Source organism: Calliphora vicina, chromosome 3 (genome assembly GCF_958450345.1).
Source record: "Calliphora vicina chromosome 3, idCalVici1.1, whole genome shotgun sequence".
NCBI lineage: Eukaryota > Metazoa > Arthropoda > Insecta > Diptera > Calliphoridae > Calliphora > Calliphora vicina.
The window spans coordinates 123,545,368-123,558,966 of NC_088782.1; the positions used below are offsets into that span (position 1 = coordinate 123,545,368).

Sequence of the window (13,599 nt, forward strand, 5' to 3'; positions counted from 1 at the left end):
TTAATCTTGAATCGAAACATTTTAATCGATCAATCTGGAATCGAATAAAACCTTAATCGATAAATCTTGAATCGAATAACAACTTAAACGATTAATCTTGAACCGAATAAAAACTTAATCGGTTAATCTTGAAGCGAATAAAACTTAATCGATTAATGTGAAGTCGAATAAAAACTTAATCGATTAATCTGGAATCGAAAAATTGTTGAATCGATTAATCTGGAATCGAATAAAAACTTAATCGATTAATATTGAATCAAATAAAACCTTGATCGATTAATCTGGAATCGAATAAAAACTTAATCGATTAATATTGAATCAAATAAAAACTTAATCGATTAATCTTGAATCGAATAAAAGCTTAACCGATTATTCATGTATCGAATAAAAACTTAATCGATTAATATTGAATCGAATAAAAACTTGATCGATTAATCTTGAATCGAATAAAAACTTAATCGATTAATTTTGAAGCGAATAAAAACTTAATCGATTAATTTTGAAGTGAATAAAAACTTAATCGATTAATCTAGAATCGAATAAAAATTTAATCGATTAATTTGGAATCGAATAAAAATTTAATCGATTAATTTTGAAGCGAATAAGAACTTAATCGATTAATCTTGAATCGAATAAAAACTAAAACGATTAATATTGAATCGAATAAAAACTTAATCGATTAATTTTGAAGCGAATAAAAACTTAATCGATTAATTTTGAAGCGAATAAAAACTTGAATGATTAATTTTGAATCGAATAAAAACTTAATCGATTAATTTTTAATCGACTAAAAACTAAATCGATTAATCTAGAATCGAATAAAAACTTAATCGATTAATCTTGAATCGAACAAAAACTTAATCGATTAATCTTGAATCGAATAAAAACTTAATCGATTAATCTTGAATCGAACAAAAACTTAATCGATTAATTTATAAGCGAATAAAATCTTAATCGACTAACCTTGAAACGAATAAAATCTTAATCGACTAACCTTGAAACGAATTAAAACTTAATCGATTAATCTTGAATCGAATAAAAACTTAATCGATTAATCTTGATTCGAATAAAAACACAGCCGAATATAGTTCTCTTCCTTGTTTTCCTTTAATTTTGCCATAAAACCAATAACCCAAAAATGTTTTTCGAGACTGATTGATTTTTACAAGAATTTTCCCAGGTTTTCCTTAAAACAATTCTTTTTTAACAGAGTTTTGTTTTTTACACAAATTTATGCACAAAATGTAGTCAGCGTAGTCTGTTTTCTAGTTAAAGTCTTCATTTATTAATATTTTATTCAAATCACATTTTCAGGCAACGTCAAAATTCCGGCTAAAAAAAAGTCATGTGCTGTTACGTTAATAAAGTAAATAATAAAGAGTCATAACAAAATGGTAAAGGAGACTCAACCGAAAAAAAAGAAAAAGAAAAAAATATATATTTACTTAGACAACGAAATATTGACTCAAAAAAGGCAAAATAAAGTACTGTGTGGGAGTACTTAAAGCAGTGGCAACCAAAAAGAGTCATAAATTAAATGAGAATTTTAAAATCAATTTAAAGATGAAATGAGAAAGTATTGGTTTCATTTGTTACATAAAGTGAAGCTAAATGAGAGTTTTATTGGCTCTCAATGTTCGTACCTTGGGTTCGTGTTTGGTTCTCACTGATTTTTACTATGAAGAGGGGGTGGGCAAAGAGCTTAAGGCTGATGTTTTTACGAAAACTTTAAAAAAATATGCAAATATTTTTTTAAATATTGTTTAAAGAATGTTGAAAATAAATTAAAAATTCGTCACGCTTTTAAAGGCTTAATACAGAGAATTAATAATGAATGTTGAAATAATCGAAAAAAAAAATAAAAAAAATTTTAAAATGTGTTTCCAATAAATTTTATAAACAAAACAATATTTACCTAATGAGTCATTTAATTATTACACATTTACTGCCAACTTCCCCTTCTTTTTATCATAATTTCCTTTAGTTTTTAACACCAAAGTTTTACCCTTTTGTTTTTGAATTTAAAAAAAAAATAAACAAAACAACGTGAGAATTTAACAAATTCTGGTCACGTTTTCTTTAGCATTCTTTTTTTTTTTTTGTAGTTTAGCCGTCCCAGAACTTACTACTAAGAACAACAACTACACTTTTACCCAGTGTTTAAAACAAGTACGTTTTTCAAGTGTTAAATTATTTATTTTGTTTTCTTTTTCCTCTAAAACCCTGGTGTGTGGCTCAAATGTCAGTTTAGAATTTATGGTTTTTATTTTCTAGTTTCCATTTAAAGATGTTTAATTATCAAGAATTGTTAAATAGCATTGCACTCACCTTCAACTTTAGCTAATGCCAGCACCGAGATGGTTTGTAAAGCTGGTATGGCCCAGGCAACCAGATGAAATAGATGTGATTTATTTTCAATGGCTTCGTGACCCCATTTCAAACCAGCAGCCAAAAACCAAGCAAATGCCAAACATGACCACCAGGCAAATGCAGCCATACAACAAAAATACAAAGCCATGAAAAGAACCGTACAAGCTGTTGACTGCCGATGACCCTAAAAATTATTTTGAAAAATGAACAAAAACCAAATTAAATAATTTGTTTATTAAATAACCAAAAAAAAAAAAAAAAAATTATAAATTGCAAGTTATACCTGTGTTATAGTGGACATCATTTGTAATCTGCCCAATCGCACTGGAGGTGGAAAGGGTTCCCTACAGGACACTGAATCGCCGGCACCCAAACCGGCTACATAAGCACAGCCCACCACCAAATAGCAAACAGCCAGAAAAACTATGGCTCTTTCGGGATAACGAAAGCGTGAGGAATCAATGAGGAAAGTAAGGACCTGAAAAATAAAAGTTTTCATTAAAAATAATCGAAAATACAGAGAGAAAATTAGCAAATTTAAAGTTTTTTGATTGAAAATTAATCGATTAAAATTTAAGCAATAATCGATTTCTATTCGATTCCAATTGAATCGCTTTAATTTTTATTATTTTTCATTTTAATCGATTAAATTTTTATTCGATTAAAAATTAAACAATAAAGTTATTATTCGTTTATAAATGAAGTGGTTAATTTTTATTATTTTTCATTTTAATCGATTAAAATTTAACCGGTTCAGTTTTTATTCGATTAAAAATTAAAAAATAAAGTTATTATTTATTTATGGTTAATTTTTATTCGGTTTTAAATGAAACGAGTAAATTTTTATTCGATTAAAATTTAAGCGGTTCAGTTTTTATTCGATTAAAAATAAAACAATAAAGTTATTATTCGTTTATAAGTGAACTGGTTAATTTTTGTCCGTTTTTAAATGAAACGAGTAAATTTTTATTCGATTGAAAATTATTCGGTTCAGTTTTCATTCGGATTCAAATAAATCCTTGAAATTTGTTTGAACATTTTTATTTTTATTCAATTTTATTAGATAAGTGAATCGAGTAAATTTTTATTCGATCTTAAATCGATTTTTATTCGATTCCAATTGAATCGCTTTAATTTTTATTATTTTTCAATTTAATCGATTAAAAATTAACCGGTTCAGTTTTTATTCGATTAAAAAATAAGCAATAAAATTATTATTCTTTTATAAAAGAAGTGGTTAATTTTTATTCGGTTTTAAATGAAACGAGTAAAATTTCATTCGATTACAAATTAACCGGTTCAGTTTTTATTCGATTAAAAATTAAACAATAAAGTTATTATTCGTTTATAAATGAAGTGGTTAATTTTTATTTGGTTTTAAATGAAACGATTAAATTTTTATTCGTTTGAAAATTATCCGGTTCAGTTTTCATTCGGATTCAAATAAATGTTGGAAATTTTTTTGAAAAATATTTGAACATTTTTATTTTTATTCGATTTTATTAAGTGAAGTGAATCGAGTAAATTTTTATTCGATCTTTAATCGATTTTTATTCGATTCCAATTGAATCGCTTTAATTTTTATTATTTTTCATTTTAATCGATTAAATTTTTATTCGATTAAAAATTATCCGGTTCAGTTTTTATTCGATTAAAAATTAAACAATAAAGTTATTATTCTTTTATAAATAAACTGGTTAATTTTTGTCCGATTTTAAATGAAACGATTAAATTTTTATTCTATTGAAAATTATTCGGTTCAGTTTTCATTCGGATGCAAATAAATCATTGAAATTTTTGTTAACTACATACATATGTATGTATATTTGAACATTTTTATTTTTATTCGATTTTATTAAGTGAAGTGAATCGAGTAAATTTTTATTCGATCTTAAATCGATTTTTAATCGATTCCAAATGAATGGCTTTGACTTTTATTATTTTTCAATTTAATCGATTACATTTTTATTCGATTAAAAAATAAGTGATAAATTTATTATTCTTTTATAAATAAACTGGTTAATTTTTGTCCGATTTTAAATGAAACGATTAAATTTTTATTCGATTGAAAATTAACCGGTTCAGTTTTCAATCGAATTCAAATCAATCATTCAAGTTTTTATTTAACTATATATGAACCTCTTTATTTTTATTCGATTTTAAATGAATCGAGTAAATATTTATTCGAACCGGTTATAAGTTTTTAGTCGATTGAAAATTAAGTACTAAAATTTGTATTTGTAACTGAATCAGTTCGGTTTTTATGTGATTCATTTTAGTCGATTACATTTTTTTTTCGATTGAAAATAAACCGGTTCAGTTTTTATTTGACTCAAAATAGAGCAGTAATTATTCGTTTATAAAACTAGTTCCTTTTTAATCGGTTTTAAATGAAACGATTAAATTTTTATTCGATTGAAAATTAATCGGTAAATGAATCGATTAAATTTTACTCGGTTGAAAATTAAAAATGTAAGTTATTAATCGATTAAAAATTTAGCAATAATTCGATTGAATTTTTATTTGATAAAAAATTAACTGGTAACGTTTTTATTCGGTCTCAAATGAATCGATGAAATTTGTATTCGATTGAAAATTAACCGATTAAGATTTTATTCGCATTCAAATGAATCGATTAATTTTTTATTCGATTAAAAATTAACAGGTTCAGTTTTTATTCGGATTTAAATGAAACGATTAAGTTTTTATGATGTAAGTGAATCGAGTAAATTTTTATTCGATTTAAAATGAATCGATTAATTTTATGTTCTATTATAAATGAAACGGTTTTTCTATTCGGAGTCGAACGAATCTACATACTAACTTTTCATTTCATTGAAAATCAACCGGTTAAATTTTTATTCGATTAAAAATTAACCGATTAAATTTTTATTCGATTAAAAATTAACCCATTACGTTTTTATTCAATTTTTAATGAACCGTCTTAATGTATATTCGAACGAATTGCAACGATTAAAATGACATTCGATTAAAAATTAAACGATTAAATTTTGAGTCAAATGTATAAGTTTATTTGGAATCGACTCAAATTATTCGGCTTAGTTTTCATTCGATATAAAATCAAACGATTACACTTTTATTCGATTAGAAATGAAACAGTTGAATTTGGAACCTCTAAAAAGAACTTTACCAAAATGAATCCACACAAAGATCTCTTTATGAATAACTCAATTTAAAAGAGAAGCCGCTTTCAAGGTGCTAATTTCTGCTAGATTATAAAGACAAACAATGTAGTTTAGTACCTCCATGAGAAATAAAGTACTTGAGAAAGGTCAAACAAGTTTCTACTCTAACCAGCATATTTTTTTTTTATCCCAGCCAACCCTCGGGAGATATTTTTTCTATATTTTCTTGCATCTAACATTTTCAAATGATTTCCCATTAATCTTTTCACATTGACAAATGATGTTGTATGGGAACAATGTTTGGCTGCGTTTTTTTTTCTCTCCGTCTCTCTGTTAAGGCACCATCAAATAAAAAAGCAATAAGTTTAATTTTGACAAATTGTTAAATATTTTTCACCGCAACACAAAGGAAACTATTGTACAAAGAAAAAATTCAAATAAACAATAAAATGTTTAACGAAAAAAATTAAGAAAAAAAAAACTCCCACAAATGTTTCAAACAAAACGAAAAATAAACATTATGAAAATGATTTTCAAACTCAATTTGAGGAGGGACAGACAGACAGTTAGAGGAACCATAGAAACAAAACATAAAAAATACTGAATAAATGAGTGTAAATTTAAATTTGTTAAAGGCGTGTTGGAATGAACAGAAACGTTAAAAAGAGGTGGTCAAAAATAAATTTGTTAAAAAAAATTTGTTTAAAAAAAATATATGAGACAACAACGTACATTAACAAATATTTAAACAACCAAATAAACAAACAATAGAATAAATTTTAAATAAACACAACAAATTGTACATTACTTTTTTTTATTTTAAAATAAATTTATGCAAATAAACTGTTTTGTATACAATTAACAAATTAACCCTTTAAAGATTCTGGAAACAATTTTTTAATAGGATTCTTTAGTTTTTAAATGATTCCAAATAAACTGTTTAAGGTTCAATTCGATGCCAACTGAACTGATTCGATTCCAAATAGATTCTTCTATTAAACATTTTTTTATGATTATGATTTATTCGATAAAATTTTTATTCGATTACAAATTAATAGATACGAATATAATCGATTAAAAATAAATCGATTAAATTTTTATTCGATTAAAAATAAATCGATTAAAAAAAACGTTTAAATTTTTATTCGATTAAAAATAAAGCGATTACGTTTTTATTCGATTAAAAATAAAGCGATTACGTTTTATTCGATTAAAAATAAATAGATTACATTTTTATTCGATTAAAAATAAATCGATCAAATTTTTATTCGATTAAAAATAAATCGATTAAACTTCTATTAGACTAAAAATAAATCGATTGAATTTTTATTCGATTCGAAATAAATTGTTTAAATTTTTATTCGATTACAAATTAATCGATTAAAATTATATTCGATTAAAAGTAAATCGATTAAAATTATATTCGATTAAAAATAAATAGATTCAATTTTTATTCGATTAAAAATAAATCGATTAAATTTTTATTCGATTAAAAATAAATCGATTAAATTTTTATTCGATTAAAAATTAATCGTTTAAATTTTTATTCGATTAAATTTTTATTCGATTAAAATTAAATTGATTAAATTTTTATTTTATTTTTATTTTGATTTGATTAAAAATAAATCGATTAGGCTTTACTCGATACATTATTAATCGGCTTAGATATATTCGACTCAATATTAAATCTGTTTTATTTCGATTTAAATTGAATCGATCAAAATTTTACCCAAGCAAAACATTCAGTTTTTATTCGATTCTTAATGAACCCAGTTGAGATTTTATTCGATTCCAAAGAATCTATTAATTTTTCATTCGTTTTTAAATGAAAAGTTTCAGGTTTTATTCGACTCTATTAAAAAAATAATCGATTACGTTTTTATTCGCTTAAAACTAAATCGATTAAATTTTTCTTTGATTAAAAATAAATTGACTAAATTTTTATTCGATTAAAAATAAATCGATTAAATTTTTCTTCCATTAAAAATAAATCGATTACGTTTTTATACGTTTCAAAATATATCGATTAAATTTTTATTCGACTAAAATTAAATCGATTAAATTTTTATTCGATTAAAAATAAATCGTTTAAATTTTTATTCGATTAAAAAATATTCGATTAAATTTTTAATCGGTTCTGAATCGTTTAAATTTTTATTCGATTAAAAAAAATAGATAATTTAGATATATTCGACTCAATAATAAATCTGTTTTATTTCGATTTAAATTGAATCGATTAAAATTTTACCCAAGTTTTTCAGTTTTTATTCGATTCTTAATGAACCCAGTTGAGATTTTATTCGATTCCAAAGAATCTATTAATTTTTCATTCGTTTTTAAATGAAAAGTTTCAGGTTTTATACGACTCTATTAAAAAAATAATCGATTACGTTTTTATTCGATTAAAAATAAATCGATTAAATTTTCATTCGATTAAATTTTTCTTTGATTAAAAATAAATCGATTAAGTTTTTATTCGATTAAAAATAAATCGATTATTTTTTTATTCGATTCATAATAAATTGATTAAATTTTTATTCGATTCTAATAAAATCGATTAAATTTTTATTCGATTAAGTTTTTATTCGATTCTTAATAAATCGATTAAATTTTTATTCGATTCTAATAAAAATTTAATCGATTAAATTTTTATTCGATTAAAAAAAACCGATTCAATTTTTATTCGACCCTGTTGAGATTTTATTCAATTCTATTAATTTTTCATGTGTTTTTAAATGAAACGATTCAGATTTTAGTCGACTTTAATAAAAATTAATCGATTACGTTTTTATTTGATTAAAACTAAATGGAATAAATTTTTATTCGATTATTTTCACTCGATTAATAGTAAAACTATTAAATTTTCATTCGATTATTTTTAATCGATTAAAAACAAATCTATTCACTTTTCAATCTATTTTTCATCGTATTAAACTAAATTTAATAAATTAAATTAAATTCTTATTCGAATATTTTTAATCGATCAAAATTTTATTAAAAAAAAAAATCAAATATTTTCGATCGATTAAATTTTTATTCGAATATTTTTAATTGAATAAAAATTTTATCGATTAAATTTCTATTCGATTAAAACTAAATCGATTAAATTTTTATTCGATTATTTTCACTCGATTAATAGTAAATCGATTAAATTTTCATTCGATTATTTTTAATCGATTAAATTTTTATTCGATTAAAAATAAATCGGTTACATTTTTATTCGATTAAAAACAAATCTATTCTCTTTTCAATCTATTTTTCATCGAATTAAACTAAATCTAATAAATTGAATTCTTATTCGAATATTTTTAATCGATCAAATTTTTATTCAAAAAAAAAATTCAAATATTTTCTATCAATTAAATTTTTATTCGAATATTTTTAATTGAATAAAAATTTTATCGATTAAAACTAAATCGATTAAATTTTTATTCGATTATTTTCACTCGATTAATAGTAAATCGATTAAATTTTCATTCGATTATTTTTAATCGATTAAATTTTCATTCGATTATTTTTAATCGATTAAATTTTTATTCGATTAGAAACAAATCTATGCACTTTTAATTCTATTTTTCTGCGAATTAAACTAAATTTAATAAATTTTAATCGATTAAATTCTTATTCGATTATTTTTAATCGATTAAAAATAAATCGATAAAATTTTTATTCAATAAAAAATTCAAATATTTTTGATTGAATAAAAATTGTATCGATTAAAAATAAATCGATTAAGTTTTTATTCGATTCCAAATGAATCGATTTTATTTGATTCAAAAATAAATCGGTTTAGTTAGTATTCGATTCAATAGGAAACAGTTCGGTTTTAATTCGATTAAAATTTTACCTAAGCTAGAGTAACCATTATGTTTTTAATCGATTTAAAATTATTCGTTTCAAAATTAATTTAATTTTTGTAATTATTCGGTTTTTTATTCGATTTAAAATTAATCGATTCAGTTATTATTTCAAATTTTATTCAATTCTATTGAAAATTAATCGATTAAATTTTATATTCGAACCAAATCATGTAATTTTCATTAAGATTATTCTTTCTATTCTTATAAAACTCTCCCAAAAGCTCTTTTAAAGGTTAATTTCCCTCCCCTCAATTTTCTACTTCAGAGAGCTTTTTGTGCGTTTAAAAAAGGCCTGGTGCCGAAAACGCGCCTTTAAATAAATTATTTTTTTTTTTGTTACTCAAACATCAAAACCCATATTTTTTCAAAAATATTTTATTTTTTATTGTTTTTATAATTGTACATTTTAAAAAGCAATTTAAAAGCTCACCATTTTGGTTATAACTTTAACGCATTATAAATTATAGTAGATTTTTTATTTTAATATTTCTGTAATTTACGACCAGTTTTTTTTTGTTAAAAAAAACACATTTCTTAATAACTCTTTTTTATAAACATATTTCTGGTGGTTTTTTTATTTTATTTATGTAAATTTTATTTTCTCAAGTATTTGTTTTCCTTTTTTGTTGTTGCCTTAGAAGTGGGTGTAGTTTTCTGTTGAAGTACTTTTTTGTATTTTTTTTCTTCCAAACTAAATTTGCATAAATGCGTAGTTTAAATAAATTATGCAGAACGCAAGTTATTGTATAAGAAATAGTATACTCTCAAACCCTATTACTGCTAGCAAGCACAACCAAAAAGTTTGCTGGAAATAAATGAGCTTTCAAGAGATGTTATGACAGCTGTCACGGTTTGAGATTTAATTATCATTTGACCATAAATTAACAAGGAAACACCTACGCTTGACAATAGTTCAAGTATATTACGACAAAACGAAATATTTAAAAAGAAAGTTTAACTATTTTAAAGTAGTTTAACGGAGGTATGCAAAGGTATTTCAATCAAGCCAAGTAAAAGCTTTTATGTAAAATAATTGTGTATAAAAAAATGGTTGTTACAAAAGCTTTTTTTAAAGCTTTGACAAAAATAAAGCTTTCTTAAAGCTTAAAATTGAAAAATTAAACTTATAAACAGAATAATCCTGACATTTTGTTAAAGCTTTAGAAAAGCTTTTAATATTTTAGGCTTTAAATTGATAAATAAAAGTCTTAACATATTTGTTTTCATTAAATTCACTAACAACAACAAAAGCTTTTGAAATTGGCCAAAGCTTTTCTAAAGCTTTTTTTATTTTTTCTAAAATTTATATAAAATAAAGCTTTATTAAGGCTAAAACCTTAAAATTAAAGCTATTTACTTCATGTGTGATACATTACGAAAAGCTTTTAAAATTTTCCCCTGCAAAATTGTGCAAAAACTTGTTAAAATATCATTTTTTAATTACAATTGAAAAAAGCTTTTTTTCTGTTTAACTCCTTTTCAAATAAAATGCCATATCTTCTACTCCATTTAAGGTTTATTTTCCTTTTTTGGCCAAATATAATTGCAAACAGAAATGTTGACATTTTTGTTTTCGTTTGAAGTTAGTTTTCATGTGTGTGTTTAGACAATATGTTCATTTCGAAAGCATAAAATTTTGCAAATGAAAAAAAGAGTCTCAAAAAAACATGAACATCATAATCAAAGGCAGACATACAGTCACTATAGGTTCATCATAATGTAGGATAAAGGAAAAAAACTACAGAAAAAACCCAGCAAAAGTTGTTTAATTTAAGTAAATGGGTTTACTTTGTTGAACGAAAATAAGTCAGAAATTAAGCAGTGTTACATTATCTTGATAAAGAATGATTTAAAGCTTTGAAAGTATGAAAGCTTTCAGTATGAATCGACGAATTTGTTATATTTTGAAAGCTTGATTTAAAAAAAAAGCTTTTATGAAAGGAATAGTTATATTTCCAAAAGCTAAACTATGAAAGCTTTAAAAGTGTAAAAGCTTTAAGTATGAATTGAAAGATTAGTTAGATTTTGAAACACAAATATTTGTACATCTTCTGAAGCTTTAAAATTGTGAAAGCTTTCAGTATAAATTCCAAAATTATTTATATTTTCAAAGACAAAAATATTGAGGGAACAATTATCTTGTTTATGAAAGATTTAAAACTTCAAAAGTGTGAAAGCTTTGGGTATGAATTAAAAGAATAGTTATATTTTGAAACTCGAAAATATGTAACCAAAATTAAGCTGGCTTTCAGTATAAATTGGAGAAGTAGTTATATTTCTAAAGTCAAAACTACTAAGAGAAAAATTATGTTGTTAATGAAAGCTTTAAGGCTTCGAAACTTTGAAAGCTTTCAGTATAAAGTGTTGGAATATTTATAATTTTAAAAGAAAAAATTAATCAGGATAACGAAAGCTTTAAAGCTTTGATTCTATTAAAAAAATGTCTTCTATTTTTTATGGCAAGATTATGGATTTATAAAGAAAGCTTTAAAGCTTCAAACTTATAAAAGCTTTTAAAACAAATTGAAGAATTATATAACTATTATAGATTTAAAAGACTCCTAAGATTCAACAGATTTAATTTGAGTTCAAAAAGAAAGCTTTAAAGCTCCACTAGTATAAAAGCTTTAAATATTTTAATTTAATCTGGTTGAAGAAGGCTTTAAAGCTTTGATTCTAGGAAAGCTTTTCCAATTTATAACAAATTTTTAATAATTTTTAAGGCGAGAATAATAAGCAATAAAGAAAGCTTTAAAGCTTCAAACTTGTAAAAGCTTTTAATACAAATTGAAGAATTATATAACTATTATAGTTTTAAAAGACTGCTAAGGTTCAACTGATTCGATTTGAGTTCAAAGAGAAAGCTTTAAAGCTCCCCTAGTATAAAAGCTTTTAATTTTATAACTTAATATGGATAAAGAAAGCTTTTAAGCTTCGATTCTTGGAAAGCTTTTTCGATCTATAAACAAATTCTTATATTTTTTTATACCGACAATAAGGATTAATAAAAAAAGCTTTAAAGCTACAAACCTGTAAAAGCTTTTAATACAAATTGAAGAATTATAAAACTATTATAGTTTTAGAAAACTCCTGAGGTGTAGGAGATTGAATTTCAGTTCAAGGATAAAACTTTCAAGCTCCCCTAGTATAAAAGCTTTTATTTTTATTAATTAATCTGGATAAAGAAAGCTTTTAAGCTTTGATTCTAGGAAAGCTTTTCGAATCTATAACAAATTTTTAATAATTTTTAAGGCGATAATAAGAAGTAATAAAGAAAGCTTTAAAGCTTCAAACTTTTAAAAGCTTTTAATATAAATTAAAGAATTTTATAACTTTTATTGTTTTAAAAGACTGCTGAGGTTCAAGAGATTGAATTTGAGTTCAAGGAGAAAGCTTTAAAGCTCCCCTAGTATAAAAGCTTTTAAGTTTTTAACTTAATCTGGATAAAGAAAGCTTTTAAGCTTCTATTCTAGGAAAGCTTTTTCGATCTATAAACAAATTCTTATATTTTTTATACCGACAATAAGGATTAATAAAAAAAGCTTTAAAGCTTCAAACTTTTAAAAGCTTTTAATACAAATTGAAGAATTATATAACTATTATAGTTTTAAAAGACTGCTAAGGTTCAACAGATTCGATTTGAGTTCAAAGAGAAAGCTTTAAAGCTCCCCTAGTATAAAAGCTTTTAATTTTATAACATAATCTGGATAAAGAAAGCCTTAAAGCTTCGATTATAGTAAAGCTTTTCACAATTTATTAAAAAAATTCTTATATTTTTTTTAACGAGTAATAAAAGAAGCTTTAAAGCTTCCAACATGTAAAAGCTTTTAATAAAAATTGCAGAATTTGATAACTATTACAGTTTTAAAAGACTGCTACGATTCAATTTGAGCTCAAAAAGAAAGCTTAAATCTTCACTAACATAAAAGCTTTGAGTATGAATTTTATTAAATTTTTTTGGGAAAAAAGCTTTAATTTTTTAATTATTTTGCTGGGGTTTTACAGCCTCTGTAACCTATCTTTTTGCCCCTAAATGTGTTAGTTCAGTTCATGTTTTGTCTGTGAAACAAAACTGTTGTTGTTTGACTTTTTGCTGTTGCCAAACAATTGATGCTGTTGACAAATGAAGTTTTAATGATGTGATGCGATGTTGTGCTGTGCGGTTGTGGTTTCAGCTGTTGTAAAACGATAAAACTCAATGCAATGCGTAAAATTTTTCAAAC

General features: G+C 23.8%; 1 protein-coding gene across 2 annotated transcripts in view; it reads right to left on the reverse strand.

The window, feature by feature from the left end:
• fz (frizzled) overlaps window positions 1-13,599 on the reverse strand; it is a 180,921-nt gene that overhangs the window by 97,104 nt on the left and 70,218 nt on the right. For both annotated transcript variants that reach the window (XM_065504384.1, XM_065504385.1), the window contains exons 3-4: window positions 2,654-2,848; window positions 2,329-2,554 (exon numbers count right to left, since the gene is read on the reverse strand). In XM_065504384.1, the coding sequence (XP_065360456.1) occupies window positions 2,329-2,554; window positions 2,654-2,848 (421 nt within the window). The remainder of the gene's footprint in view (window positions 1-2,328; window positions 2,555-2,653; window positions 2,849-13,599) is intronic.